The sequence below is a fragment of the Phodopus roborovskii genome, unplaced genomic scaffold (genome assembly GCF_943737965.1).
Source record: "Phodopus roborovskii unplaced genomic scaffold, PHOROB, whole genome shotgun sequence".
NCBI classification, from domain to species: domain Eukaryota; kingdom Metazoa; phylum Chordata; class Mammalia; order Rodentia; family Cricetidae; genus Phodopus; species Phodopus roborovskii.
This window is the reverse complement of record NW_026126480.1, coordinates 41791404-41818322: the sequence shown is the minus strand read 5'-3', so window position 1 is coordinate 41818322 and position 26919 is coordinate 41791404. Positions and strand designations below refer to the sequence as shown.

The 26919-nt window shown below is 45.1% G+C and overlaps 2 protein-coding genes across 4 annotated transcripts in view; one reads left to right on the top strand and one right to left on the bottom strand.

Moving 5' to 3' along the window:
* The window catches only part of Dhx32 (DEAH-box helicase 32 (putative)), a 58050-nt gene extending 46640 nt beyond the window's left edge, over nucleotides 1–11410 (top strand). For all 3 annotated transcript variants that reach the window (XM_051193203.1, XM_051193202.1, XM_051193204.1), the window contains 5 exons: nucleotides 7042–7233; nucleotides 8046–8195; nucleotides 9367–9554; nucleotides 9990–10171; nucleotides 10955–11410. In XM_051193203.1, the coding sequence (XP_051049160.1) occupies nucleotides 7042–7233; nucleotides 8046–8195; nucleotides 9367–9554; nucleotides 9990–10171; nucleotides 10955–11123 (881 nt within the window). In that variant the 3' untranslated portion in view covers nucleotides 11124–11410. The remainder of the gene's footprint in view (nucleotides 1–7041; nucleotides 7234–8045; nucleotides 8196–9366; nucleotides 9555–9989; nucleotides 10172–10954) is intronic.
* On the bottom strand, nucleotides 11220–22407 carry Bccip (BRCA2 and CDKN1A interacting protein). The gene is made up of 7 exons (XM_051193207.1): nucleotides 22231–22407; nucleotides 17622–17696; nucleotides 16912–16992; nucleotides 15491–15580; nucleotides 14669–14856; nucleotides 13304–13478; nucleotides 11220–11647 (listed from the first exon to the last, which is right to left on the bottom strand). Exons 1-7 carry the CDS (start codon nucleotides 22390–22392, stop codon nucleotides 11477–11479), a joined length of 942 nt encoding a protein of 313 aa, XP_051049164.1. The 5' UTR covers nucleotides 22393–22407; the 3' UTR covers nucleotides 11220–11476.
* Between the last annotated feature and the right edge of the window lie 4512 nt (nucleotides 22408–26919).

Genomic DNA, 26919 nt, shown 5'->3' with positions numbered 1-26919 from the left:
GTCAGAGATACCTGAAGGGGAGCAGGAGGCTAGATTGGACTGCTGTCTGTGTTGGGATCCTCTCTCTCTCTCTCTCTCTCTCTCTCTCTCTCTCTCTCTCTCTCTCTCTCTCTCTCTCTCTCTCTGTTTGTGTGTGTGTGTGCATGCATGCATGCTGAGATCTCTGCTCTCTCTGTATGTGCTGGGATGCCTTCTCTCTCTCTCTCTCTCTCTCTCTCTCTCTCTCTCTCTCTGTGTGTGTGTGTGTGTGTGTGTGCTGAGATCGCTGTTCTCTGTGTGGCTTACTTCAAGCTGATAACAAAGGGGTCGGAGTCACCATTTATTTTTGGCTCCTGACAATACACACACAACTGTTTTCTGCTGTGCTTAGGGAAATACAGCTGTAGATGAACTCTGACTCATCATTTTGGAAAAAAAAAATATAGAAGGTGCTTGCAGCCAAAGCATTTAATTCAACTTATAATTGAAATGTATGAGCACAGCAAACTCCATCCTTTTCCGGATCTGTGAACCGTGTGGAAATGGACTTGGCGTGACTAGGTTACCAGCAGTTAAGTCAGGTCCCTTGGCATGGACTTCTCCTTTGAAAACACTAAATCGAGGCTCCCTCCCCACCCCCTTCCTTGGCTGCCTGAGGATAGACTTCCATGAAAGTGTCACAGCCACTGTTGATCTGGGTCAGGAAGCTTGGGACCAGCTGAGTGCCTCAGCAGAAACCGATGGCTGAGACTGCTATTGTCCTTGGAAGGCAAAGGTTACCTAGATGGGGATTCGGAAAGAAACCAGGCAAAGCGTCTCAGACTATGCCAAATGTCATCTCTATGCTCATATTCAAAACTTGTTTTACTGGTAGCAGATAAAACTGGCTTGGGGGTAGCCAGGATTTCTGGGATTGTGGAAAGAGAAAGGAAAGCCAGGCTTGGTGGTATGTGCATATAATCACAGCATTTATGGAGTGGAAGTAAAGGCAGGAGAATTGTGTGTTCAAGGTCATCCTGTGTGTGGATTTCCAGGCCATCCTGGGCTACATAAAACCCTGTCTTAAAAAACAGAAAGGAAGGAAGAAAGACAAGAGGGAGGGAAGGATGCATGCTGCATGCTGCCTCCAGAACAACCCAGAGCTAAGAAATTGTTCAACCACTGTAGCTGCAAAGGCCACAGCTAGGACGTTGTTGTTGTTTCTCATGTGTATTACATTTATTTGTGGAGGTCAGAGGACAACTTACAGGAGTCAATTCTCTCCTTCCACCATGTGGGTTCCAGGGGTGGAGTTCAGGATTGTGCTGCAAGCATTTTCCCCCACTGAGCCATCCTCCTGCCTGACTGCTAGGTGCTACACAGACACTACTGTCTGTGCAAAGGCCATACTGTGGTGAAAAATAAGGACCGGGGAAAGCAGAGAGGCTGAATAGATGTTTATTCATGGAGAAATAACTTACAACAGAGAGAGATGACCACCAGCAGATTCCAGTCCCACAGATGCCTCCAGATGCCCTCTGTTTCCGTTCAGTCCAGCAAGCAAAAGAGAGGTCCTGTGTCCCCCTACCCCAGACCTAGTTTCCCCAGGTCACTAACCACGCCCATTGGGGGTGGGTACAGGTGTGGACATGAGTATCTCACTATACCACACAGAATTTATCACCATCTTTAGAGGTAGGGAGGTGTGTGTGTGTGTGTATGTATGTATGTATGTACAGAGAGGAATAGGCAATAACAGTTCCCAAGACTAAACCCATTGGAACACCTTGGACACATGAAAGTCGTTTTACAGATAGTGAAAACATAATGGGGAGGGGACGTTAAAGGCACATGAAAATAGTTAATATAACAACAATCAAAGTAGTGTTTCAGGGTTAAGGTCAGTTAGTTAATATTATTTGTATCCCTTAGAAAAGTGACTGGGGTTCAGTAAATGCTTGGTATTGCAGGTCTGAGGGACGCCTAGCTGAGCTGAAAAACCAAAGGCTACCTGTCCTGGCCTGAAGAAGGCAATTTCTGTGGGTGTGCAAACAGATGATGAGTCACAGTGATTAGGAGATGTCACCATTGTGCCCCTGAGATAGGCTCCTAGATATCACCAATAAGACCACTGGCCTTGGCCTGTTGGAGTCATGTGAGCCATGCTGACAGCATGAAGGCTCCCAAACAAGATGTTGTAGTTGGAGACCCAACACCAAATCCTTATATTATGCAATTAAGAAACCAGCTGGCTGGTCACTCAGCCTTGGCAGCAAGATATGAGAAATTCAAGTGTGAAAGTGTGGATCTTGTAAACACTGGGTGCTAGGAATGTGGCCTATGACACAGTCATCGATGCTGTTCCTTCCTGTCATGGGAGCCAAGCTCTTAATCCCACTCCAGAATCCCAAAGCTTCTAGAATGCACACCATCAAAACCAGCACATCTCTTGATTCTTTAACTGTTTCCCCGCTGTGAAGTCTTCACGTTAGTGAACACAGCAGGTGAGGCCTGGTCCTGAAATAAGCGCCCCTTACCCCTCCCAAGCGGTGTACATGACTGTTGTAGGTGCTTGGTGCAGGGACAGAGCTGTGCAAGAATCCATGTTTGTTCCTCCTGGGCTGATTTTTGTCCCCACCTTTTCTGAGGTCTAGTGGCACTTTTGATGACATCTTGCCACAAAACACATGGTGTCGTAGTATGTGACTTACAGTTCTCTCTGGAAGAGCCAGTGACCCAGCTCAAACTGGCAAAGCAGAACCTGAAGTCTGGATAAGGAAATGAGGTGTCTCTTGAAATCCAAGATGCACCTCAGGAACACGTGGGTGTTCAGTTCTCATTTTTGTGTCTCTTGGTTCTCCATACACACACCTCCCTTCTTGGCCGCTTCCTCCCGACTTCACAGCAGGATCTACATAGTTGCTTGCTGAGCTCTGTGGTGTATGCTCAACCCCAGAAAGGCCCCCATTTGTCTTAGTGGGAAATATAAAACTCCCAAGGAAGGAGAACCCTGAGCCACCACTGTGACTGGGTTTATGGGAACAATTGGGTGATCAGTAACGCAAAGTCACGTCTCACTGCTGGACTGTTAGAAACAGTGTGAGTCTGGGTTTTTGTCTGTGTCTGCAATGAGCTCCCCCCCAAGTCCCAGAGGGACCAGCACTGGGACTACCCCAAGTGTGCACCTGCCTGAGGACCTTGCAAATGCTAGCAGCATAAGACACTAAAGTTAGACTGAGTGAATGGAACATGAGCATCAATCTTACAAAAAAAGAAGACAGGTGACAGCAAAGAGAACCCTTCGAGTACATAGAACTCACTCACTGGGCAGCCACTTTTAAATTACTATTTTTATGTGTATGGGATTTTGTCTGCATGTAAGTGTGTGCACCACATGTGCAGTGCCATTGGAGACCAGGAGAGGACATCAGATCCCATGTAACTGTAGTTATAGATGGTTGTGAGCTGCCGTAGGGGTCCACATGGGATTCAAACCAGGGTCCTCTGGAAGAGCAGCCAGTGCTCTTAAGCACTAAGACATTTTCCCAGACTCTGCATTTTTTTTTCCAGGTGTTTTTGGTATAGACAATGCTATGTCATCTTACTACAGTGATAAGCCTTGTTTGTCTGAAGATCGGTCCCAGGTGTTGTAGGGTGGGGAGACTTGTAGTTACACTACAAAAATGCTGCAGTCCTCAGAACATCTGCCAAGGCTATTGTTTGGTAAGAGACAGCTCACAGTGCCTTATCCTGAGGAACGCTGATTGACAGATGTGTCTAGAGGAAGGCTGGCCATCTTCCCTAACATAGTGTGAGCAGGCACAGCCTTGTGTGGAGATGAGCACAGTTCTTTCCCACTTGCTTGGTTCCCTCTGAGACCTAACTGGGCTAAGTGCTGATGTGACTTGCTAGGAAAGAAGACCTGAGGGGGCCCACGGCTGTCTGTGGTCTGCTTATTCTTCCTTCTGTGTCTTAGGCAGGAGCAGAGTTGGCATGTCTGAGCTCTCAGGGCCCAGCAAAAGCTCAGTTGATCTGTAGCCCTTAGCCTTGAGCTTCTGAAAGTCTGGAGACAGCCATCATGTGAAAGCCAGACTAATAGCATGACTTTACCAATGTCCTGCTAGTGGTTGGGGGGTTTGCCTTTCAAACTCTTTCCATCTCAAGTGACAGATGGAGTCCTAATCTTTTGCCCTTGCTTGTAAGACAGGCTGAGGAGAATGGCTGAAGGAGAAGGCCTCACAGACTTTGTGACTAGCTTCCAAGAGACTTCCTGTCTTGTTGTGTATCTGGAAGTACTTACCCATCCCAGACAAGGGACGGCATGGAGTTCTGCTAACATTCCCAGGGCTAACTGTATTTGACAACTTTTGCCTGTGGCAGAATATAAATACAGTGAAATGGACTCATCCATTTCACTAGCTAGCTTGACAGGATCTGGTTTCTGAGTAACTTCAGCAAGTAAGGTCAAAAGTAAGCAGAAATTGTTGTGGCAAAGAAGCCCTGACTGGAAGAGACACTCCCAGCCCAGCCCAGCCCAGCCCAGCCCACCCCACCCCTGCCCGACATACACCCCAAGCACTTGAGTGGACAGATAGCTCACAAGGGGAAGGCCAGTCTAAGATTCCTCCCTTCTCACATAGCTGCGTTTGGGCATGCGAGTAAAGAGCAGAGGATACCTACTGTGTGAGCCTGTCATAGCCTGGACTCCTCACTCCTCATGTAACCAGTGTCTTTGCTCAGTCAGCCCCTCCCACAGAGGGACTTGAGCCTTGTTACCAATCACCAGCTGCCTGTCCCAGACCTGCCCTTCCGATTGGTAGAAGGAAAAGGCAGGTACATGTGGGAGTTTGTTTAGGTTGTTTAGGTTCCTTCTGGATAGAATGAATGCATGGAACAGTGAGGAAGTGTTGGGATTATAACCCCTCAGATACTTCAGTGACCCCAAGAAGGGAAGCCTGTGGACATGCAGTTCTACAGAAAGCAGAGCTGTCATTGACAAGAATGTCTAATAAGATGGCTGTTTTGCTCCTCTTGAAGTGGCCTTCAGAATAAAGCAGTCTTGTTCTGCATGGCAATGAGGAGGCCTTGCTCTGGTACCATTCATTTACTGTCTACCATGATTTGCATTCAGGGAACACTGCTGTGAAAACTATGTTTAAACAGAGTTTTGTGGGCAGCACTGGGGAGATGCCTTCGAATGTAGTATTAGCAAGTGTGGCTGGGTTAGGTGTTAGAGTCCCATACTTGTGCCATCCATGACCATTACCTCCTCTATGATAAATGCATGAGAAAAGCTTTGCAGGAGGCCCAGGAGCACAGTCCTGAAGTCATTTCTGTCCGAGTCTGTGTACAGCCAACTCAACTTCAGGACATATTTAAATGAGTAGTCAGTGCTCGCTCGTTGGGAGCAGCCAGTCTGTGTAGCCATATGCTCCTGGGGAGTTGTTGTGGGGCCTGTAGCTCATCACACAGCAGCTTTGCTGTCTCTGAGGTGCTTCCTGATGAGGCCTTTGTTCCCAGCTCCCCAGTGCTCCTTCCTGCAGCTGCTGCCTGCACCTTCCCTGGCACATGAGCTGTCCCCTTCCAGGACCCAGAGCTCTCTAATGGAACTCTTGGACTGCTCTTCTAAGTAGCCTGTCGGTTTCTTTCCTGCCGCTGCAACCCCTCAAGGATCTTGTGTTCACCGATGTGGTCAGGCACAAAGCCTCCAGAGACAAAGGCAAGGATGCTCTGTTAGTATTAAATTTTGATGGGGGAAAAAACAGAAACAATGGGTGACTCCACTGTGTTCCCGTGGGGGGGTGTCATTTGCAACAGAGCTCCCCATGATGACTCCTCCCCACCCTCTGTCCCTGGTCTCTTGCCTCAGTTGCTCTGTTCTCCCCCAGCAAGGCTGCAGGGCGGCACTGGTGTGTTCCAAACCACACTAATGGTTCCTAAAAGTTTTCCTGGCTTCCTGACCATAGTGGGAATCTGATCAAATCGGCTTGTGAGTAGGCTATAAGAGTTTCTCAGTGTGCCTTAAATTTTGACAGTTGCCTTCAGTGGTCAAAGTATAAACAGCTAATAAGTCATTTTTTTTTCCTGTCACTTACTTTACACTCAGGCACAGGCAAGTTCAGTTGCTTCTTGGGTTAGGCCCATGGGTGCCATCTCCCACACACCACATACATGCCAGGGCTGAGACCCATGGAAGCCAGCCAGTGGCTCTCTAAAGTAACGCAGGTAACGCAGCAGGAGTTGGCTTCCCTGTGGCCTTTGTGGGGATACCAGATAGCAGACAGGTGAGAATGCATATTTAATAGAGCTTGGTTCCACAAGGTCAGAGACTTAGTGGACTTCTTTGTGGAAAACGAGTGGATATAACACACACAGTAGTGGTGCCCATGTTACCTAAGTCTAAAAGAAATGAGGGACAGGGAAAGTGAAGTGTTTGCGGTAACCTCGTGTGTCCATGTCTAGTGTTTCTGTTTTCTCTGTGACTTCTCAGCTGCTCTGTCTTTTTTGTCCTGCCTGTTCTTGTTATAGCTCAGTTTACTGGTTTCCAGATCACGTGTGTTCTGCCTTATTGAGCAAAGAATATTTTTGTCTTCCCTTAAGTATACTCAGGGCTGGCTTTGTAGGCTTGTGCCGGGGCTGCTTATGCGGTCAGCATTTGGAGCCTGCAGCAAGCTGGCTGGCTGGCTGGCTGGCTGGCTGGCTGGCTGGCTGGCTGGCTGGCTGGCTGGTGGGAGCAGGCTCTGCTCTGGATGCTGTATGAGCATCAGATATGTTCCCTTCAGTCACACTGATTGGAGCATTGCTGCCTGGTCCGGAGAGATCTCAGATCCACAGGGTCATCTTTGACCCCTCAGGACTGTATCAAAATGCAAGGAGTCCCTGGCTGTCCTCTGCACAGCAGCCTTCCACTCTATCAGGGCCCTTATGTAGACAGCTAAGGCTTACCCTGTCAGCCCTTCAGAATCTACTGGCTTAGCATCTGGCCGCTTCTTGCTTCACAGGTTTTGTTCATCTTTTGCTTGTTTTATACACGAATGAAAAATCACTCCCTGATGCTCCATCTCAGTTATCTTTCTTCCCTAGCCCCAGAAAGCCTGATGCAAGCACTGGAAGATTTAGATTACCTGGCAGCGTTGGACAATGATGGGAATCTCTCCGAGTTTGGAATCATCATGTCTGAGTTTCCTCTGGATCCACAGCTCTCAAAGTCTATCTTAGCATCCTGTGAATTTGACTGTGTAGATGAAATGCTTACCATTGCTGCCATGGTAACAGGTATTCCTTAATGAACCTTCTTTTGTACCATGAATCCACACCAGGTATAGATTTAAGTGGAATATGCAGCAAGGACGGTGGTTGGCCCATCTAACTTTGCAGATGATAGTAAAGTGGGTTTTTGTTTGTTTTAATATTGAGACAGCATTTCTTTATGTAGTTCTGGGTGTCCTGGAACTCACTCTCTAGATCAGGCTGGCCTTAAACTCAAGAGATCCATCTGCCTCTGTCTCCCAAGTGCTGGGATTAAAGGCATGTGCCACCTCAGTCCTGCAGTAAAGTGTTTTAATAGACTGAAAAGGGGAGACTTTTAAAATTACCTTAATGTAAAAATCCAAAAGGGTCATGCCTGGCTTCTTGCCAAAAGGACTAGTGTAGTGCAGACAACAACAAAATAGTCATGAGATGGTGCTTCCCAAATAACAGTGTGATTTTGTGTTTCCTGCCAGTACTGGCTCCTATATTTTCATATAATCTTTGGCAGCAGCATGGACTAAATACTGTGTCATATTGGAATGTAGTCCTGATCTTGTGTCTGACCCGCTGGGCCCCTTGACACCCTGCTTCCACTGGGATATGAGCAGGGTGCTAGCTGTTATTGGCAAAGCAACATGTACAAAAAGGAGAAAGAATTAAGACAACTCACTCTCAATTTCTTTAGCTTCCAAGTAAGCAGGAATATTGAGAACATCATATTGATTCAGAAAACCAAGACAGGAGTGGGTTCATAGATACGGGTCCTGCCTCTGGACACACTGGGCCAGGATGAAGTGTCCTCTGCATTGCTGACTGTGACCTCTTGTATCTTAAAGCTCCCAGTTGCTTTTTGCACGTGCCTCATGGTGCTGAGGAGGCTGCTGAGACTTGCTGGAAAACGTTCTTGCACCCTGAAGGTGATCACTTTACGCTCATCAATGTCTACAGGGCCTACCAAGACACAGCTCTGAACTCTACCAGTGAGCGTACGTGAACATGGTCCCCAGAAACCTCTTTCCCACTCCTTCTCCGGTCCCCAAATGAGGCTCATTTAAATGTATTTACTAGCCTTCCTTCTGACAGTCCCACCAGCCACTTGAAGGCCTAGCATGTCACAGCATAGGTCTGGATTTGGGAAGCTTTGGTGCTCTGGGCAGCCAGCTTTTAGAAGCAGCATACCTGAAACAAGCTGACAGGGACAGAGTCAGGAGTGAGCAGGAGCAGGCATCCCCGGTGCCCTCTGTGTCCCTGAACTTCACGAGGATAACGCGATGTCACTGGAGAGGGCCCTCTGCTGGAGAAGCTGACAATACCTCTTTCAGGGCCTGCAGGGGACAGAGGGCAGGTGTTGGAACTGGATCAGCTTCCTTTCCCACAGGTGGCTCGCCCGCTTTCCACAGACCAGCCCCTACTTCCTTTGCGCCAGAAGGTGGTGAGAAAAATATGTAAATGATGTGGGAAAATCCTGAGATCAGTTTGCAAGGCAGTAGGATCATATCAGGGTAGGGAGTCAGTGTTTCCAAATGGACTGGAGAGACTGTGGTTGCCTTTTGAGAACTGACTGGTATCTGAATGAGGGTATCTGACTAAGTATGCACTCTTGATACTCTAAATGGGACAAGTGGGCAGGACAGGGTAGGTGAGGGTCTCATGTCCATTGGGCCAAAGCAATCTGCATTGTTCAGTCAGGATGCAATTATAGGTGCTAAGAAAGTACCTTGAAACAGAATCAGATTAGTACATTTGGATTAAAAGAAAGTTGCACCTAGGGTAGGTAAGAAGCTAAAGTGTGACATAATGAACTCCCAGGTCAGCCTGGTAGGGCCTTACCAAATGATGTATGGCGTGATAGGAGGGGTAGATGCTAATAGCTCCCCGCTAGCTCTGGGTCTCCAGCTGTATGCATCTTTGCTGTACAGAGAGGGAAGTGCAGATGCTAATATAGTCTCCACCTATCCACAGCCACAGGCTGAGAAACTATGCTTCTGACACTAACAGAATCCAGTATGCAGGGCTCAGAGAACCTCAGCAGCTGCTACAGGTGTGGCCGACCCCCAGCCACTGGAGAGCTGTCCTAGCTGTCCCTCACCTGACCTTCCACAGAGCTTAAAGAAGACTAACAGATCATTTCTGAGTGTCCTTTTGTTCTCCCTCTAGACTGTGTGGAGAAGTGGTGTCAAGATTACTTCCTCAACTGTTCTGCTCTCAGGATGGCAGACGTCATCCGAGCAGAACTCTTAGAAATTATCAAGCGAATTGAGCTTCCCTATGCAGAGCCTGCCTTTGGCTCCAAGGAAAATAGTCTGAACATCAAGAAAGCACTGCTCTCTGGGTATTTTATGCAGGTAAGCAGGAGCAGAGCTGCCTTGGTATGTGTGACATGAGTTCCACATATGTGGGTGATTCAGCCACAAACCTCACTTATGGGGATGGTTTCACTGACCTTAACTTTTTAAGTAAGATTTGGTATTTAAGCATGCTTTTCAAGCCTGAATACTAGATGTTAATTCTGTCCAAGGGGACCTATCTTTTACCCTAGAGGGAAGTAGATACCACAACTCCTCTCCCTTTTATAGTGATCTGAATGCCCAGCAAATCAAAGTACTGCCTCCGTTGTTTCTTTCATTTCCGTAGAGGCTAATTAATGTCCATGACAGAAGTAGGTAACATCATCACTACCTCAAGTTTTAAGACAAAAGCCATCGTGACTTGCTTTCTGTAAACCGGAAATATGAGCTGCTTGTGTATCAGCTCTCTTTTTCTTTGACCTTGCCTTTTAGATTGCTCGGGATGTTGATGGGTCAGGTAACTACTTAATGCTCACACACAAGCAGGTTGCTCAGTTGCATCCACTTTCAAGCTACTCCATCACCAAGAAGATGCCTGAGTGGGTCCTCTTCCACCAGTTCAGCATATCTGAGAACAACTACATCAGTGTCACCTCAGCAGTCTCTCCTGAACTGTAAGTCTAATTGAGAAGGAAGGTGTTTTAACTCACCCTTGTAGAAATGAACCACACATTGCATTATTTCTCAGTTGTATGAGACATATCCTAGTACCTGTCTTTACATGGATGACACCTAAGAAGCATGCCTGCCTGAGACCACAGCTTAGGGAGAAATATAAAACACAGCATGGTTTGTAATTAAGAACCATGCAAGAGGGCTGGAGAGATAGCTCAGTGGTTAAGAACAATGGCTCAGAGGTCCTGAGTTCGGTTCCCAGCAACGACAAGGTGGCTCACAATCATCCATAATGAAACCTGGTGCCCTGGTGTAGGCACACATGCAGGCAGAATACACTATTCATAATAAATAAATAAATCTTAAAAAAGAAACATGCTAGAGAGAAGGCGCCAATGCACTGGCTGTGTAGAATGTACTTAGCCAGCTTTTAGGAACAGATACGCCTCTGGCTAGAGCTTTGGGGGGAGGTGACTCAGGAGGAGCAAAGGTGAGGTTGAAGAAACAGGCAGTTCCCAGAGGGTGTAGGGCTTTGTAGTCCACAGAAAGGTTTGGATATTATCTCTAGTGCAATGCACAGCAATTGGTGTTTGAAGCAAGAGGGAGCCTCTATATGTTATAAAGACCTCTGTATAGCTGATGACCTCATACTAGAGAAGGAAGTTTTAAGTTCAAATGAAATAGCAGGTTCACATGGATTCTCTTGGTCTGGGGCAGACTCACACACCTGACATCTGTCTGCCAGTCCCCAGCTCTCATATGTTTTTTTTTTAAATGAACAGATTTATGCAGCTGGTACCACAGTACTATTTCAGTAACCTGCCTCCTAGTGAAAGCAAGGACATCCTACAGCAAGCCTCAGGCCACCTACCCACCCCAGCTGTGGAAAAGGACCAGGATGTATTCGAGAAGTGCCCTGATGCTACTGAGCAGAGATGCATGATCCAGTGACCTCTCCAAGACAGAGTGCAATAAGGACACCAAGGGGAAGCTGGCGGTGGGCTGCTGAAGCCAGGACAGTCCTAGACAGTAACACTTCAGATACGATTTTAAAATAAAAAAATAGTTTTTATTAAGTTCTTAAAATTACTATTCCATCTTTTCCTTATTGGAAGTTTTTAACCAATTATTCATAATTTGACCAAATTAAAAAAAAATGTAAATGTGTCACGGACACATAGAATAGAACCCTACTTTTTGTAGAGGACTTGAATCTGAATAAAATAATGAGATTTTCAGTTTTTCTCCAAGGGCTTCTTGGTAATTACACATAGACAAGCCCGTCACTGTCCGGGGGAAATGGACTAGACGGATAGATGGTCTTTCAGTTTTTCCATGACTTCACCCATCTTGTCATCTGGAATTAGCATCACCGTTCGCAGGGGCTTCATTGGCACATCATCAAAGGACCATCTGCCTCCCAGACAAGTGTCGCTCTCCTCCTGCACTGAGTAGCTGAACTTCAGGACTGCCTTCTGTAGCAAAGAGGAGACAAGGAAAATGCAGATGACTCAAAGGCAGAGCTCATTTAACCCTAAATGAGGAATACTGTCTAGTGTATGTGCAATAAGAAAAACAGTGGAGATGGGCGGTGGTGGTGCACACCTTTAAATCCCAGCACTCTGGAATCAGAGGCAGGCGGATTTCTCTGAGTTCAAGGCCAGCCTCCAAAGCTACAGAGAAACCCTGTCTCAAAAACAAACAAAAAACCATGAAAGGGAGTAACATTTTGAATAAAGTAAGTTCAAATTGATGCTGCAGGGAGAATTTACAAAACACCAAACAGATTTCAACTCAGAGGAGGACTATGGATTAAGGTATGCCATTCCCAAGGCAGGAGCAGGCAGCTAAGTGATAGAGGTGACACTGTTTCTAATTCTAAAGTCACTTCCATGATCAATTGATTGTTAATATTTTCACAGGTAAGTAAAATTGAGAACTGTCCCCAAATGCTGTCCTTCATATACTTGACAGCTTCCTTAGCTTAGGGACACTGTCAGCATGGTGTTTGGATACCCAGACCATGTTGAAACCCCACATAGGCCTCCTTGAAATTGTCTCCATTTGTAAAAAGTATAGTTTGCTGTTTTTCCTGTATGTGATGCATGCATGTAAGCATGTGGATATATGTTTGAGTAGAGGCCAAATGATATCAGGGGTCCTTAAGAGTTGACTGTACCGCCTTAACAGAATACACCACAGAATGGGAACCTGGCCAGTAAGCACTCAGGCTTCTCTTGTTTCTGTGCATGTCCTGCTTTTTCATGTGGTTGTCAGGGATTCTAACCCAGGTTCTCATGCTTACATACCACTGACTCTCCCTAGCCCCATTTTTGCTATTTTCTTCTTATAAAAACAAAGGCAGAGCTAAATGTCTACTGCTTCTGTCAGTGGAGATGGCTCAAAGGGTGAGTATCCCAGTTTTACAAGTCTGATCCCTAGAATCTACCTGCACAACTGGATACAGATCTGTCTGTAACCCCAGCATCCCTGTTTGCATAGCAGCTGCAACGAGAGACCCTATCTGAGCAAGGTGGAACAGGCATGCTGCAGCGCACGCACGCACACACACACGCACACACACACACACACACACACACACACACACACACACTTTTCAAATTGTGTTTGTCACTCAATTAAGGGAAATGTTACTCCTTAAACACAGATTAAATTGTGTTTGTCACTCAATTAAGGGAAATGTTATCCCTTAACAGAGATTAAATTTCAAGATTTGAAGAGGACCGTGTGAGAAAGACTACAGGAATACCATCTGGGATGTGGTATTAGATACCAATATAGAAAGTGCTAACTGGCCCCCAGTGGGACATACCCAGATCTACGGGCACAGAACAGCTGTGATCACCTTCACTCATCCACATCTGCAAACATGTTCTAAGTGCCAAACTGGTCCCAGGCAGTAACCACCTCACCCCTACCACCTACACACAGTGTAATGAATGGGAAACCTTTGTGTGTGCAAGATGTACCAGACAGTGGGTTAGCCAACAACCAGAAACCATAGGGAAAAACTGGTGGACTGAAGGACTTTAGCATAAATCGTATGGGTAAGTCTTATTTTCAGGGAAATTCTACTGACAGCTGAAAAAGATGAAGCAGGTCATCCTTACCTCATAGAAAAACTCTTCTTCTGCGTTTGCGAACATCAGTGATTCCTGCTGAAGGCCGTCCCGCCTCTTTTTGGAACCAGATTTTCCTGCTTCCACAAATGTCTTACTAATCAGCAGATAGAAGTAGCACTTCCCACATGGCTTATTGGCTCTTTGTGCCTCAACTAATTCTTTCCTACAAGACATCCACACACACTGGTTACTTACTGTTGGGTTAAATCTGTCAAGAGCCCAGAGAAAACCAACACAGAACTCTCTGGGCTCTGCTGAAGACAGGCTGGACATTCTTACTTATACTACTGGCTATACTTAAGAATGTAATGACACTGATTTTTGCAGTAAACACTGAAGAGTCTGAGTTCAGAAAGACACATACCCACTAGCATGATCTCAGATTCCCCCAAAATCACTGTTTTGTGCAAATTTAAAAATAAGAATCTGCATTCTTTAAACAACATTTAACTGCAAAATTCAAATGCACACAGGCACATCGGATGGCACCAGAGCATGTGACTACACAAGCTGTCACTAGTTTGGGACTGACTTTTGACACACTGCAGAAACTGCACAGATGTAGATACCCTAAATCCTAATTTCATAAAGGGAAAATTTTTTTCCCTTCCAAAATTGACTGCCTCTAAACAAAACTAATAAACTCAGAACAATCCACTTGGCTCCAATACAAAGTCAGCAGACAGCAGATCAAGCCCCTGTGAGACCAAATAAGCAGGAGCCCCAGCTGCTTATAGTAACCAAAGATACATAAAACCCAACTAGAACACACAAGCAGCTTGTCAGAGCTGCAGCTGGGAGGGTGGGGCATGGGGACAAAGGAAGAAGGTTCTATGGGAGGGAGAGCATACCTGAGCTAGGATTCTATGTCTGCTCTAACCCCGTGCATCCTTAATTCACTCAATTGTCTGAATGTTGTAAATCTGTTTAAATGTTTTCAAACTTAAAACCCCTGCCATTAAGCAACAACAGAAGACCAAGAAGTAGAGACAGTAGTAAGGATGTCGTTTCACTAGTCAAAACGGAAGTTATGAATTTGACTCTGGTTTTGTTAGTATTCATTCAATGTTTTGTTCAAATTACAGAAATCTGTGAATGTGGAAACTTTAAAAGGCCTTGAAAATACACCATCTTTTCTATCATCTGAATTTTTGAAAATATTAAAATTGCCACCATCAATCATCAAAACTGCTCAAGGGAGTGAATGCTAGAAATGAGTGTCCCTTGTGCCCTCCCTCGGAATCTGCACAACTCAGCCTGGACTTTTTGTACCAACCTACAGATCCTCCATACAGGTTACACCTTTGAATCTACTTGGGTAAAAACTGACTGGGCCACTGTCCAGTCTCTTACTGGAGCTGCTGGTGCATTGGCAGTGCAATCTGTGGAGGGACGTTAATGAATCTTTCACTTAGCAGAAAGCCCACAGGCTTGCTGGTGTCATTCAAAAGCTTGTCCAGCTGTTCAACCATGCTCTTCTCACAGTTCTTCTCACAGAGGCTTAGGACCAACTCTTTAATTTGTTCAGCACACTGAGTACCCTAGAAAGTAAAGAGAAGGCTTGTTGTTCACCTCACAAGTAGAGGGTTCCCTCCCATTGACTTTAAACCCTGATGTTTCTTCAATATTGACTGCTAAAGAACTCCCCAAAAGTAACTACACCTAATTACCATCCCGTGATTGGTGGTAAATCAAGTTACAATTAACTCACACACTGGAATAGCAATTCTACTCCATCTCATAAAAACAGTTGGAAATATTACAAAAGTTCCTTTGAAAAGTGAAGACTGACTGTGAGCTGCACCTTATTCTTGGAGAATAAACAGTTGGCATAGTTTATATTAGAACTCATCATTGAGTCAATAAAGAGAGATGATGGAACACAAGGGCATGTTAAGGGCCCACCCTCAACTTTGGAAGCTGCCGAACAAAGCCACCGAATCCATCCTGTACTAGAAGCAAGAGGCCAGTTACAGAGACCCTGCAAACAGATCCTGTATCAGCACCAGAATCTTAATACCAGTCACTAAAATGCTTGGTGACTGTGCCAGCAGCAATAATCAGCTTCAAGTAATCAGACAAAACAATGCCATGCTGAAAAAAAGCACATACCATAATAGTTCATATATTCTGACATAGAAGACTCTGTCTTGACCACAGACTCAGTGAACTAACCTTTCTTTCAGTTAAATTTAAAAGGCTTATGAAGCCGAAGATCTCATCTTCATCCACTTCATCATCGCTGTCTTCAGAAACATCTGTTTGCTGTGTTAGGAGGAGAGTACTTGAATTTTACATGATTGGTTTGGGAAGACATACAACACTAATTTTCCACTTTTCAAAACCAAGGCTTATTTTTCTGCTGTCAGCTCCCAAAGCACTGTGTCCTGAATGCCATGTGGCAGCTTTCATACCACTCTACCTCTAGAACCCATCTGCTCGTCCCTTTTGTTCTGGGTGACCTCATTCTGGTCTGCATTTCTTTATACAAGATTCTTTGGGTTTTTCTTTTCTTTCTTCCTTTTTTCCTTGTTTTTTGTTTTGTTAAGACAGATTTCTCTGTGTAGCCCCGGCTGCTCCAGAACTTGCTCTGCAGACCAGGCTGGCCTTGAACTCAAAGAGAATTGCTTGCCTCTGCCTCCCAAGTGCTGGGATTAAAGGTGTGCACCACCACCACCCAGCTAGCAAGATGTCTCAAATTCAACAAAACTAGATGACATAAGAGAAGGTGATTCATGGATCAGCCCTGGTCCTCCACGGTCTATATCTAACAATACTTCAGAAGACCCCATCAGCTGTGCCAAGATTCATGCAATAATGCCCCACTCCAGGACCACCTCAGTGCACAGAACACAAAGCAGGAAGAAACTGAGGTGAATCTGACCTCTGTCCAAATGGCAGGTCCACAACCCAAACAGATGTCTGTTGCAATCCTAAACTGTGGGGTTATTTTAACACAGCAACAGGAAACCAGAAGACCTCCAGCTGACAAGTAGCAGAGTCAGATCCATGCTGCTCCTCATTTTCTTGGTCTCTACTACTCTACTAGACAGTTCCTGCCTTAATTACTCCTTCCTCAATTCCATGAAATCATGCACTGCTTTTCCCCTTCCTGCTGCAGCCATTCCTATCAATTCCTCTAATGTCTCTGACACTTACTTTGTTCAGAGAAGCATGGCTGTCATTAATAGGTGTCTGTCCTCTGCCTTCCCATGGCAATCCCAATCACACCTGATTTCAATGACTGGCATCTGCCAAAAACTCAAGGCTCTGGCTGCTGCTCATCCACATCCAGCCACCCCAAACTCAAAGTGAACACCATGATGTGTTCATCCTCTCAACCTACCTTCTGTGTTTGCTAACTTCATTGCTCTATTATCTCTGTCACCAAGAACCAAGTACCCTAAACCATACCATATTTCACCTCCCAGGTATCTTCTAAGGCAGCCCTCTTCTCCCCTCCCTACCACTGATGCCTAGATTCCTGCACGTAATATCCCTGGACCACTGCAGTGGTCTCTGGGCAATCCTCCCTAGTATTTCCTTAGTTGGAGCTAAAGGAGACAAAGAACCCACCATGTCAATCACCCGCTTACCTTAATCACACTCCCAATGTGGTTCTGCTGAATCAAGAGATCTGTTAGCTCTCCAGTGTTCACAGGAGCTTTTAGGAAAAGCTTAAAGGAGAAAAAGAAATATTTTAAATTAAGATGAAGGCACAATTTCTAGTAACACTTTGGTTATCTAAACAGAAACAATAATATGTAATGATCTGATCAAGGTGGCTGAGAAAAGTAACCCCAGGAGGAAAACAAAAACCCAGAGTCGAAGAAATTTCAGAAAGACACAGCCAATCAACAGGATTTGGCAAACAGGTATGGAGGCAGATGAACACAGGCCATGTTATCTGAGGTAAAGGCAGAGGACAGGCAGCAATGTGGACTTCACAGCACCAGTGGATGCAGTTATGTGGCTGACACTATATGGGGGTGGCCTTGGGCCCTATTGCCCTGCCTTTCATGCCACGGTGGACAGCATCCCCTCTGAACTGTAAGCCAAACTCTTCCTCCTCTAAAAAAAATTGTTTTTTTTAGCCCACAAAGATTGGAGGTGAGTTATAAGAGAGACTAGTATCTCAAGCAGTGAGCACATGAAAAGGAAACCATTCTAAGACATAGCAAACTTAAAATACAGTAACCAGGGGCGGGACAAAGAGAAGAGATACGAAGAGCCATTCACCCTGGAAAAGGAGAGATTCCTTCAGCAAAAAGCAGAAAACAGGCCAGGGGTTCTGGAAAGACCATACCTGTTGCAGTAACTTCTTAATTCCGCCATAATCATTATCTGAGATGGAATAAGCTTCAAATTCAATATTCACTTCCTGTAAATAATATGTGAAACAGATCATCATAGATTTACAAATGATGCAGGTAGTCTTTCCATTTAGCAAATTTTTCTTTTCCCTTGGTTTTAGGTCTGTTCTCTATCTGCAGAAAATATCTCAGGGAGTTGGGGCTAAGAAAAACGTGAATGTGGTGGTGTAAACCAGCACCTTGGGAGACAGAAGAAGATCAATAATTTGAGACCAGCCTAGGCTTCATAGCAAGATGTTTCATAACAGGGTATGGAGGGAGGGAAATGTTCCTAAATAACTATCAATGTCAAGCTTCAAAACAGGCAAACCTAAAATCAGGATGGTACTACAGGTCTGCAATGCCAACTTGCAGGTTTGGGGGAGGGATGCAAGAACCTCAATTTTGAGCTCATTCTGTTCTTCACAGGAAGACTGTTTCTCAAAGGAAAAGAAAAAAAAAAAAAAAAAAAAAAAAAAAAAAAGCAAATACTCCCAAGATCTCCACCTGTACAAATTACAAAGGCCATTCATACCATTTCTTCATATGATGCAAAAGCCTGAAGGTACAAAACACAGTGACCTGGTTTAAATGAACAGTCTCATCCAGATAAAACCGTCAGGTAGCCACAAAGAAGGAATAAATGACACCTGGCTTCAAAAAAAGCAATTGAAAAGACAAGATTACTTCAAGTCCCCAGAAACTGCCTAGAGTTTAATTTACCCAGAGATGTGAGGCTATAAACTCTGTCACTTAGCAAATATTTACTAAGTAACAGCAGGTACCAGGCCTTGAGAGGAAATGGAGAAGCCACACCTGGTGGCACAGGCCTGTGATCCCAGCATTCAAGAGAATGAGGCAAAATGATGGGGAGTTGAAGGTAAAGATGGGTTACATTATGAGTTCAAGGACAAACAAATGACATAGCAAGACTCTAAATAAATACATAGGAGATGAAATGGTCAGCAAAGCAAATGGGAATGACTGCTCTTGTGAAGCAGACACAGCAGACAGAAAGCAAGTCTAAAGTTTCAACTGTATGTGCCATTCAAAAGGAGGAGGACAGGGCAGAGAGACTGCAGCAGGTAAAGGCACTTACTGCCAAGACTGACTACATGAGTTCAATTCCTGGACTGAGATGGCGGAAAAAGAATTGGTTGCTGCAAATTGTCTTCTAACTTCCAAGTGTACTGAGGTATATGAGCAGGTGCACACTCCCACACACACAAGCGAGTATATAAACATGGGGTGGGGGGTTTAAGGGGTGGGGGTGGCTCATGCCTATAATCTCAACTTTTAGGAGGCAGAGGCAGGTGGATCTCAGTGAGTTCAAGGCCAGCCTGGTCTACAAATTGAATTCCAGGATAGCTAGGACTATTACACAGAGAAACCCTGTCTTGAAAAACAAAACAAGGCAAAGATAGCTCAGGGGTAAAGGTAGTAGCCACTAAGCCTGATGACCAGAGTTCCTTCCTCATGACCCAAACTGCAAAGTGAAAGAACCAACTCCTGCAGCTGCCCTCTGACACTTACACATGTGTGGCTATGACACACACACATACAAATAATTGTATTGTAATTGAAAAAAATACATATACATATGTATATATTTTGTTTAAAGATATAATGTGCTGTTACAGCTTAAAACTAGGAAATCAGAAAGTCAAGAAAAGCTTGCTTTAAAAAGTGTCACGAACTGAGAACAGGTGAAGAGGTTGCCTGGCATGGTGAACAGCAATACAAGCCCCTAAAGCAGGAGAAATAATGGTGAATCCAAGAGACCAGAGGGCACATGTTCCCCAGTCCCCTAGCCTCTTTGGTAGGCAGCTAGCAACAGACCAAGAGAAAAAGCCAGCTACCTGGCTTTGTCCTTTAAGTCAGGCCCTGCGGGACCTGAGCTATGCACATTCCTTTATTCCTGATATGCCATTGTTTTAAAAAAGATCTGAGATTGATTCTGATCTTCCAGGATAATTTTCATGGACTTTTACATCAGAGAAATTAATTATGGGCGAATAAATGTGTCAGAAAATGAAAGCCTTCTTCAATTAAATAAAGGAAGAAATAACCACTATGGATTTCAGAATGGAGATCTGCCCTAAAAGCTCTACAATTTCCTCTGTTGGGATGGAGGAATGGCTCAGCAATTAAGAGCACTGGCTGTTCTTCCAGAGTTCCAGGTTCAATTCTCAACATCTACATAGAGGCTCACATCTAACCTCAGAAGATGTGATGCCTTCTATGGCCTCTGTGGGCACTGCATGCATGTGGTACATGTATATGCAGGCAAAACACACATACACATAAAGAAATTTAAAGGCATATGTGAGGGACAAAAGCTACACTGACTGCTTAGATGTGTGGGAAAGCCTTTTCCAAGCCTTAGCATCATACTCCTTTTAAGCTACTGTCAAATAGCAAACACACAAGCTGATGGATAGCCCCCGTCCCACCTTTCTTTTTTCCTCCACATAACTATATATACACATTTCCCCTTAACTTGCTGTGTGGTATCACTTGTAAAATAGTGATAATTCCCAAGTTCGTGGTGCTGATAAGAGAATTAAATGAGCTAATACAAAATGCCCAGAGCCTGGGGGTTGGGGGTTTATTTAGTTATTGATATTATCACTGTCAATTTCTAGAGGGTAAATTCCTACAAGTTATTGAGTCAGGAGTTATATGTACTTTAAATTTTGATAAACTGTCAAATTACCCTCCAAAGAGGTTGCACAGGTTTATACTCCCACCAACAGAGCATGTAAGTGCTTATATTGCTACACTATTATCAATGATGGCATTCTTTCTGTTGCTGTTATAAACAGCACGACCAAAAGCAACTTGGGGAGGAATGGGTTTCTTTTATTTTACACTTCCAGGTAATTCTTTCTCATGGAAGGAAGTCAGGACAGGAGCTCAAGGCCAGAACAGACCAGAAACCGCTGTTTTAATAACTTGTTCTTACCACCCAGGACCAGGGGTGGCATTACTCACAGTGTGCTAAACTCTCCCACATCAGTTAAGCAGATTCCCACAGACAAGCACACAGCCAACGTGACGGAGGAGCTCTCTCATCTGAGGTCCCCTCCTCCTACCGTTTATGATTACAGTACATGAATTTTTAGTCATTGGCAATCTGTTAGATTTTCCATGTTAATGAAAGAAGGGCTGACTTCCAAAACCCCAAGGTAGTGAAACAGCTGGTAAACATTTTCTAAGTGAAAAATGTTGAAATAGTGTTCAAAGCAAGATAGCCAAAACTAAGCAATGACTTGGAAGGGTAGCCATGCTATGTATCCACACCATAGCCTCTTTCCCGAAGCTGCACTATGCCTGTTCTGTGCCAGCCATCCACCCACATCTTTCAAAAACAGGATTTAGGGTTTTTCTATAAAGGAAATAGAAAGCAAATAGAGCAAAGAGAAAGAAATAGAGCAAATGAGGGAGAGTAGAACAGCCCAGCCAGATCTCTCTGGCAGTAAATGGAATACAGATGGTAGGAAAACAAAAATGTAAAGGCATGACTGTGAAAAGCTGTTATAGGTGGCAGGGAGTGCGGCTCAACAGTAAAGTGCCTGCCTACCATGTACAGTATCCTGGGTTTGAGTCCCAGCACTTCAAAGACAATAAAATAAAGTCACGTATAATTTCACTGCGCTATCCCAGTCTTAATTTCATTAAAACAAACAAACAAACAAAAAAATAAGGAAAACCTTTAATAGTAACCAGGCAAGAGATGATGGAGGAAGTGTGGACTAGAATATTTGCCGGATCAATATGTGCCTGATACTGAAGGGAAAGCTTACAGAATTTACTGATGGCCTGGGAGAGGGGTGAGGAAGGAGGCGTAATTAAAGTTAACACCCACGTTTAGGGTTTAAACTGGTTAACTGGGGAACTATTACAGAAATGATTAAGAAAGGAAGATAAATTACAAACCCTCCTTTGGACAGTCAAGTCTGAAGTACCTACTGAGAAAGCAACTGGCTTTAACTCTTTCAACCCTAATCATTCACCTAAAAAGAAGTGCTTCAACCACCAGGAAGTAGGTACTAAGAAGTCTGAAGAAAGGACATCAGTTCTGTGAGACCCCAAAATCAAACAATCTGACCAGGTTGGCTGTTCCAGGGAGGCAGGAAATACGGTCTAGCTGGGAAAACTATGCAGGACGAAGAGCATCTGAAGAACGTAGGACAGTGCAGGTAACCTTTAAGAAACTGCAGAGGGCCAGAGTGAGTACGCCAGTGTAGCAGGCGGAGAGCTGCTTGGTACAGGGAGGGGAGAGCAGAAATTTCGCAGGTTGCTGGCCTAGTAAAGACTTGGGCCACTGAAGGTAAGTAAGTGTGTGTGGGACTGGCCTGCATCTGGGGGAAATAACTCAGCCGGGAAGGGTTTCTGGGAGTAATATGTAGAAAAGCCTGAGGTGAGAACCCCGGTAAGAATGTGCCGCGTCCGGTTCAGCTCCTGAACCATAGCGACTATCACTTTCCCACAGCTTCGGTTGCCTGAAATTTTTTTTTCCCTCTCACATCTACACCAAAAATATGGTCACATGGGCCTCACCTCGTCCACAATCTCGTCTTCATCCTCTTCTTCGTCACTGTCTTCATCGTCTTCTTCCTCATCCTCCACCTCATCCTCTTCTTCCTCCTCGCGCTGGTCCAGCTGTCCCAGCGGCCGCTGGGCCCCATTTCCCACCGCTCGCCTCTTAGCTTTGGATGCCATGCTGCCGGCCACACTGCGCCTGCGCAAGTCCCGCCCCTGTCCTTCCGGTCTCTCGTTGGACTAGGGGTAGACAGGATCAAAAAGTTCACCGCGGAGTCGGCGCGTCCCAGACAGCGGCCCGGATGAGCCCCGCAGAAATAATCTGACAGTTTTATCTTCACCTCGGGGTCATGGTGTGACCCTCTCTTCTTTCCTCCATCCTCCAGCCCTCCTCATTCTCTCCGGGTCTCCCCCTCTGCGCGCAGTGGTTTGGCCCATCCTTCTGCGTTCCTTCCGCCCCCGCTTAGGATGCCTGTGCGCGTGCACAGCCAGATGTGCGCGTGCGGCCCACGGGCCTGAGGTACGAGCACTGGGACTGCCGGGTGAGGGCCGGCTCCCGGTTGTCTGTGCTCAGCAGCACCGGCTGGGACCGCGAGATTCCTGCCCCGCGGCGTGCAGGTCGGTCCTGCCTCTTAGCCCGCGAGGTAGGTGTCGGGCTCAGGACCGGACTAGGACACAGGCCTGTGGATGTGCCCACAGGCCCTAGCGATCCGTGACACTGCGGGGCAGGGTCCCGGTGCTGCTGCCAAAGAGGGGCTGACCGGCGCTGGTGGTGGAGTCAGCGCCGGAAGGAAGGTCCGCTGATCCTGGCAGGGGCCGGTCCTGCTCCATCTCCCTAACAAAGTTCCAAGTAGCCAAGGCAACCTTTGCTGCCACGGGACCAGTGTCGTTGAAAGACTTACTTGAAAAGAATAGAACAGAAAGAAAGGGATTGCGGCAAGTTAGTGAGTGTACCCTCCACCCCACTTCTACAACCACTTGTGGCTAAATGAAGTACTAGTCCAAAGTTTCAGATTTCAAGAGAGGCCAGATTTTTGCAAGGAATATCCTGATGGTTAAAACCTGTATCAGATAAGGCAGGTCTACCAGTCAGGTTTATCCCATAGTCTACTGACTTGAAGCTCCTTGTAAAGGTTATTGAGAAAGATCATTAACTAGGGAAAACATTAACTTCCTGACAAGAAGCTGTGTGGTTCTCCTTTTTCTCTGTAAAATATCGGCAGCATATGAGGTATGTTTGATTCCCAAACCAGAGTGACTGCCCCTAGAAGGAAGCTTTTGCCAGAGAAATCTAGGGAATATGAATAGTCCCAATGAACCTTCATCAAGAGGAGACAGTCAGAACACCAAGGCCCCCCCCCCCCATTAACCCACAGTCCCCATGATGATGTTCTGTGAGATCCAGGTGTCCCAGGAGCTTCTTGTGTACCAGGCTACATTGTGAACAGTAATGACACCTCTAATGGAGTAACTTAAAATAGCTGCTCCCTAAATCAAGACTTCTACTTTTGTTTTGTAATTGTCCAAAAAATATGTTCATGTAATTCATACCTATCACAAGACTAGTAACAGGAAAAAGATTTAAAACATGCCAATAGAACTGCACTGAGACTCATAAATAATCCCCCCCCCAGTCTTTAACTTTGTTGTTATGGTGAAATATGCATAACAAAATGTAACACTAAAGTGTTTAATTCTTGGCTTAAGTTTATTCATACTGTTTCACAGCCATCACCACTATTAAACAGTTCCCCAGTATCAGGCTGTGAGATGGCTTAGTAGGTGAAATGTGTGATGTCCCAGCATTTTTCAGTACTCACATTCTGCAGCTGTAACCCCAACACTGGAGTGATAGGTAGAACAGAGACCGGTGGATCCAGGACTTAATGAGCTTCAGGTTCAAGAGAGACCTGTTTTCCAAAATTGGGCTTAAGAGTGATAGAGAGCAATACTCATCATCAACAGGTACACATGCACACACAGAAAAAAAAAAAAAAAAAAAAAAAAAAAAAAAACAGTTCTCCAGTATCACTTTCCACAGCTCCCTGGCAGTCACCTCCTACTTCATCTGTATGAATTTGATGAAGGACTTTAATCACAGTTCTCATGCATCACGATTTCTTACCTAAGGCTGAACAGTTCCATTGCACACATGGTCTTTATTTTCAAGTTAAGTGTGTGGACACTGTTTGCTCATATATATTTGCCATGAGCATGAGTGTACAAATACCTCACTCAAGTCTCTGCTTTTGTTCTTTCAGGATCTGTGCCTAGAAGTGCAATAGATAATCATACAGTTAATTCTAATTTTAATTTTTTGAATAACTTTGTTTAATTGGCAAATTTTCCTCCAGGAGCCTGTATTGCTTTACAAGTGGAAAAGGGGAAAGGCATCTCCATCAGCTTAGTTCCCGATCTGGAGCCTGTGGTCAGAGTATGCATTAGAGTAGCAACTGTGACTCGATGACTTACCTGTGCTTTACTGCTGCACAGGATTTGTCTTAAAAGTCAGCTGGTAGCCAGTGGTCAGGTGGATGGGTTCCAAGCTTCAGATCTGAATTCTGGTTCTATCTCTATCATTTATCCTGCTGACCTTGATTGGGCAAATGAAGAGCCAGGGTTTCCCTTCCTGTAAAATGAGGATAATAGCTGCTTTGCAGACTTATGTGAGGTTTGCAAAATGCTTAGTCCACTGAGACAGTTTGATCTGTCAGTTTGACGGGATCGTGAGATAAACAAAGCTGCTCTTGTGCATGTCTAGTGCTCAGCAAGTTTTGTGAATGAGCATTCTCTAAAATAAAGGGTTTGCTGAGCCATATGTGTGCTAGCCAGAAAAGGATCAGATCCCAGAATTCGTTACTGTGGTTACCAGCAGCAAGACAGCCAAGAGCACTTTTATAAAGAAAATATGAGAAAGGAAAGCGAATTGTTTACATAGAACTAGCATGGGCTAAGGATAATGTAGTAGTGAAATGACATCATAACGTGGGAACATTTGGGCATGGAGGGCAATCTGAAATAGGCGCTTGCTGCTTCTGGAGTCCAGGTTGGGGTTAATCCAGAATGCTTATGGGTAAACTGAAGGTGGAGGCCTTTCAGACATTAGCTTTTTTGAAAGTTTCCTTTCTATCAGTATTTGTTCATGCTGTAGAAAAACACTTTAAATTTATCCAGCATCTTTGGAACTAGGAAAATGACTGCATTGCCTTAAAAAGATAGAAAACTAACTCCTAGGTATAAGACCATCCACTGGTTTAAAAAAAAAATCCATACCTCTTCTTTACCTTTATTCTTGAGACAAACCTGTTTTTTCATGGAGACATCCTGGATTCCCTCCTGATTCTTGAACATTTCTCCTTACTGTCATTCAGGTAGTAGTCAGGGGTCAATCCAGATTCCCAGTGCTTGCCAGGCAGAGCAAAGGCTGTTCCCCTGGCCTCTGTTATTGTCATCTCCCCAGAACAGTCTCCCTGGGACCTGGAGAGGTAACTGACAGCTGTCAGAACCCTAGTTACCATCTCATCACCTCACAGCACTTGTTAGTACCTGAAATTATTCCCCCCAACTCCAAGGGACCATGACAGGGACATAAGCAGATCAAAGAGCACTGCAAGGCCACAGGATTTGGCTCATCGTCTGTTTTGGCTTTTAATCCCCACTCTTGTTTCTTGCATTGTGTGTGGAGAATTCATTCTTCAGCAGAAAATGCTAGGTTTTACTTGCCACTAAATTTCATACCAGATTCCTGGAGCTTCCATTGGAAGGTGCATTAGAACCTAAGCTAAGAAGCAGAACCAAGAAGAGATATATTAGAAGAAATTGCCTTGTATAACTGGGCCTGGCAAGGCAAGTTGGAATCCTCTGTACAAGCCAACAAGAAGGGCAGATCAGTGGGACATGCAGGCTGGGGCTCTGTCCAAGCCAAAGCTGGTCCAGAGGTAGATTCTTCCTGCTTTAGGGATCTCCCATGCTGCTCTTGGTAATGCCTGTGGACTGATTGAGTCAGGCTCCCTAAAGATCTGAGGTGACCTTCATTTTTAAAACTCCATCAGAAAAAGGGGGAAAAAAAGGTTAAGCCTGGTGGTAGTGGTGCATGCCTTTAATCACAGTACTGTGGAGGCAGAGGCAGGCAGATCTCTGAGTTTGAGGCCACCCTGGACTACAGAGTAAGTTCCAGAACTACCAGGACTACACAGAGAAATCTTGTCTCAAAGGAAAAAAAAAATCCATCAGTAGTGGACTTGGTCAGTCTTTTAAGTACCATTTGTAAATAAGTGGAAACTAGCTGTACATTGGTTTTCCATAGCTGTGGCTTGAAGACACATATCACAACTAAGAGGAAGTGGCCATTCCTTTTGGTTCATGGTTTCACAGGTTACACCATTAGGGACTAGGGCTTGGTACTGTAGAGCAGGATGTGTGGGCATTCTCCTTTGCCTTTATTCCATCCAGACACCTGCTTTACAGTATGGTGTCATCTGCATTCAGACACAGGTCTCCCCACCTTTAGTCCTCTATGGAAACACCCTCACAGACACCCGGGGGTGCGCTTTACAAATCTCTTGATTTTCATTCGAATCAAGATTTAATTTATTGAGGCATACATACAAACATGTCTGTAATTCTAGCACTTGAGGCTTAAATTTCAAGGCCAGCCTGGGCCACACAGTTCCAGACAGCCTGACTATGTATACTACAGTGTGGTAT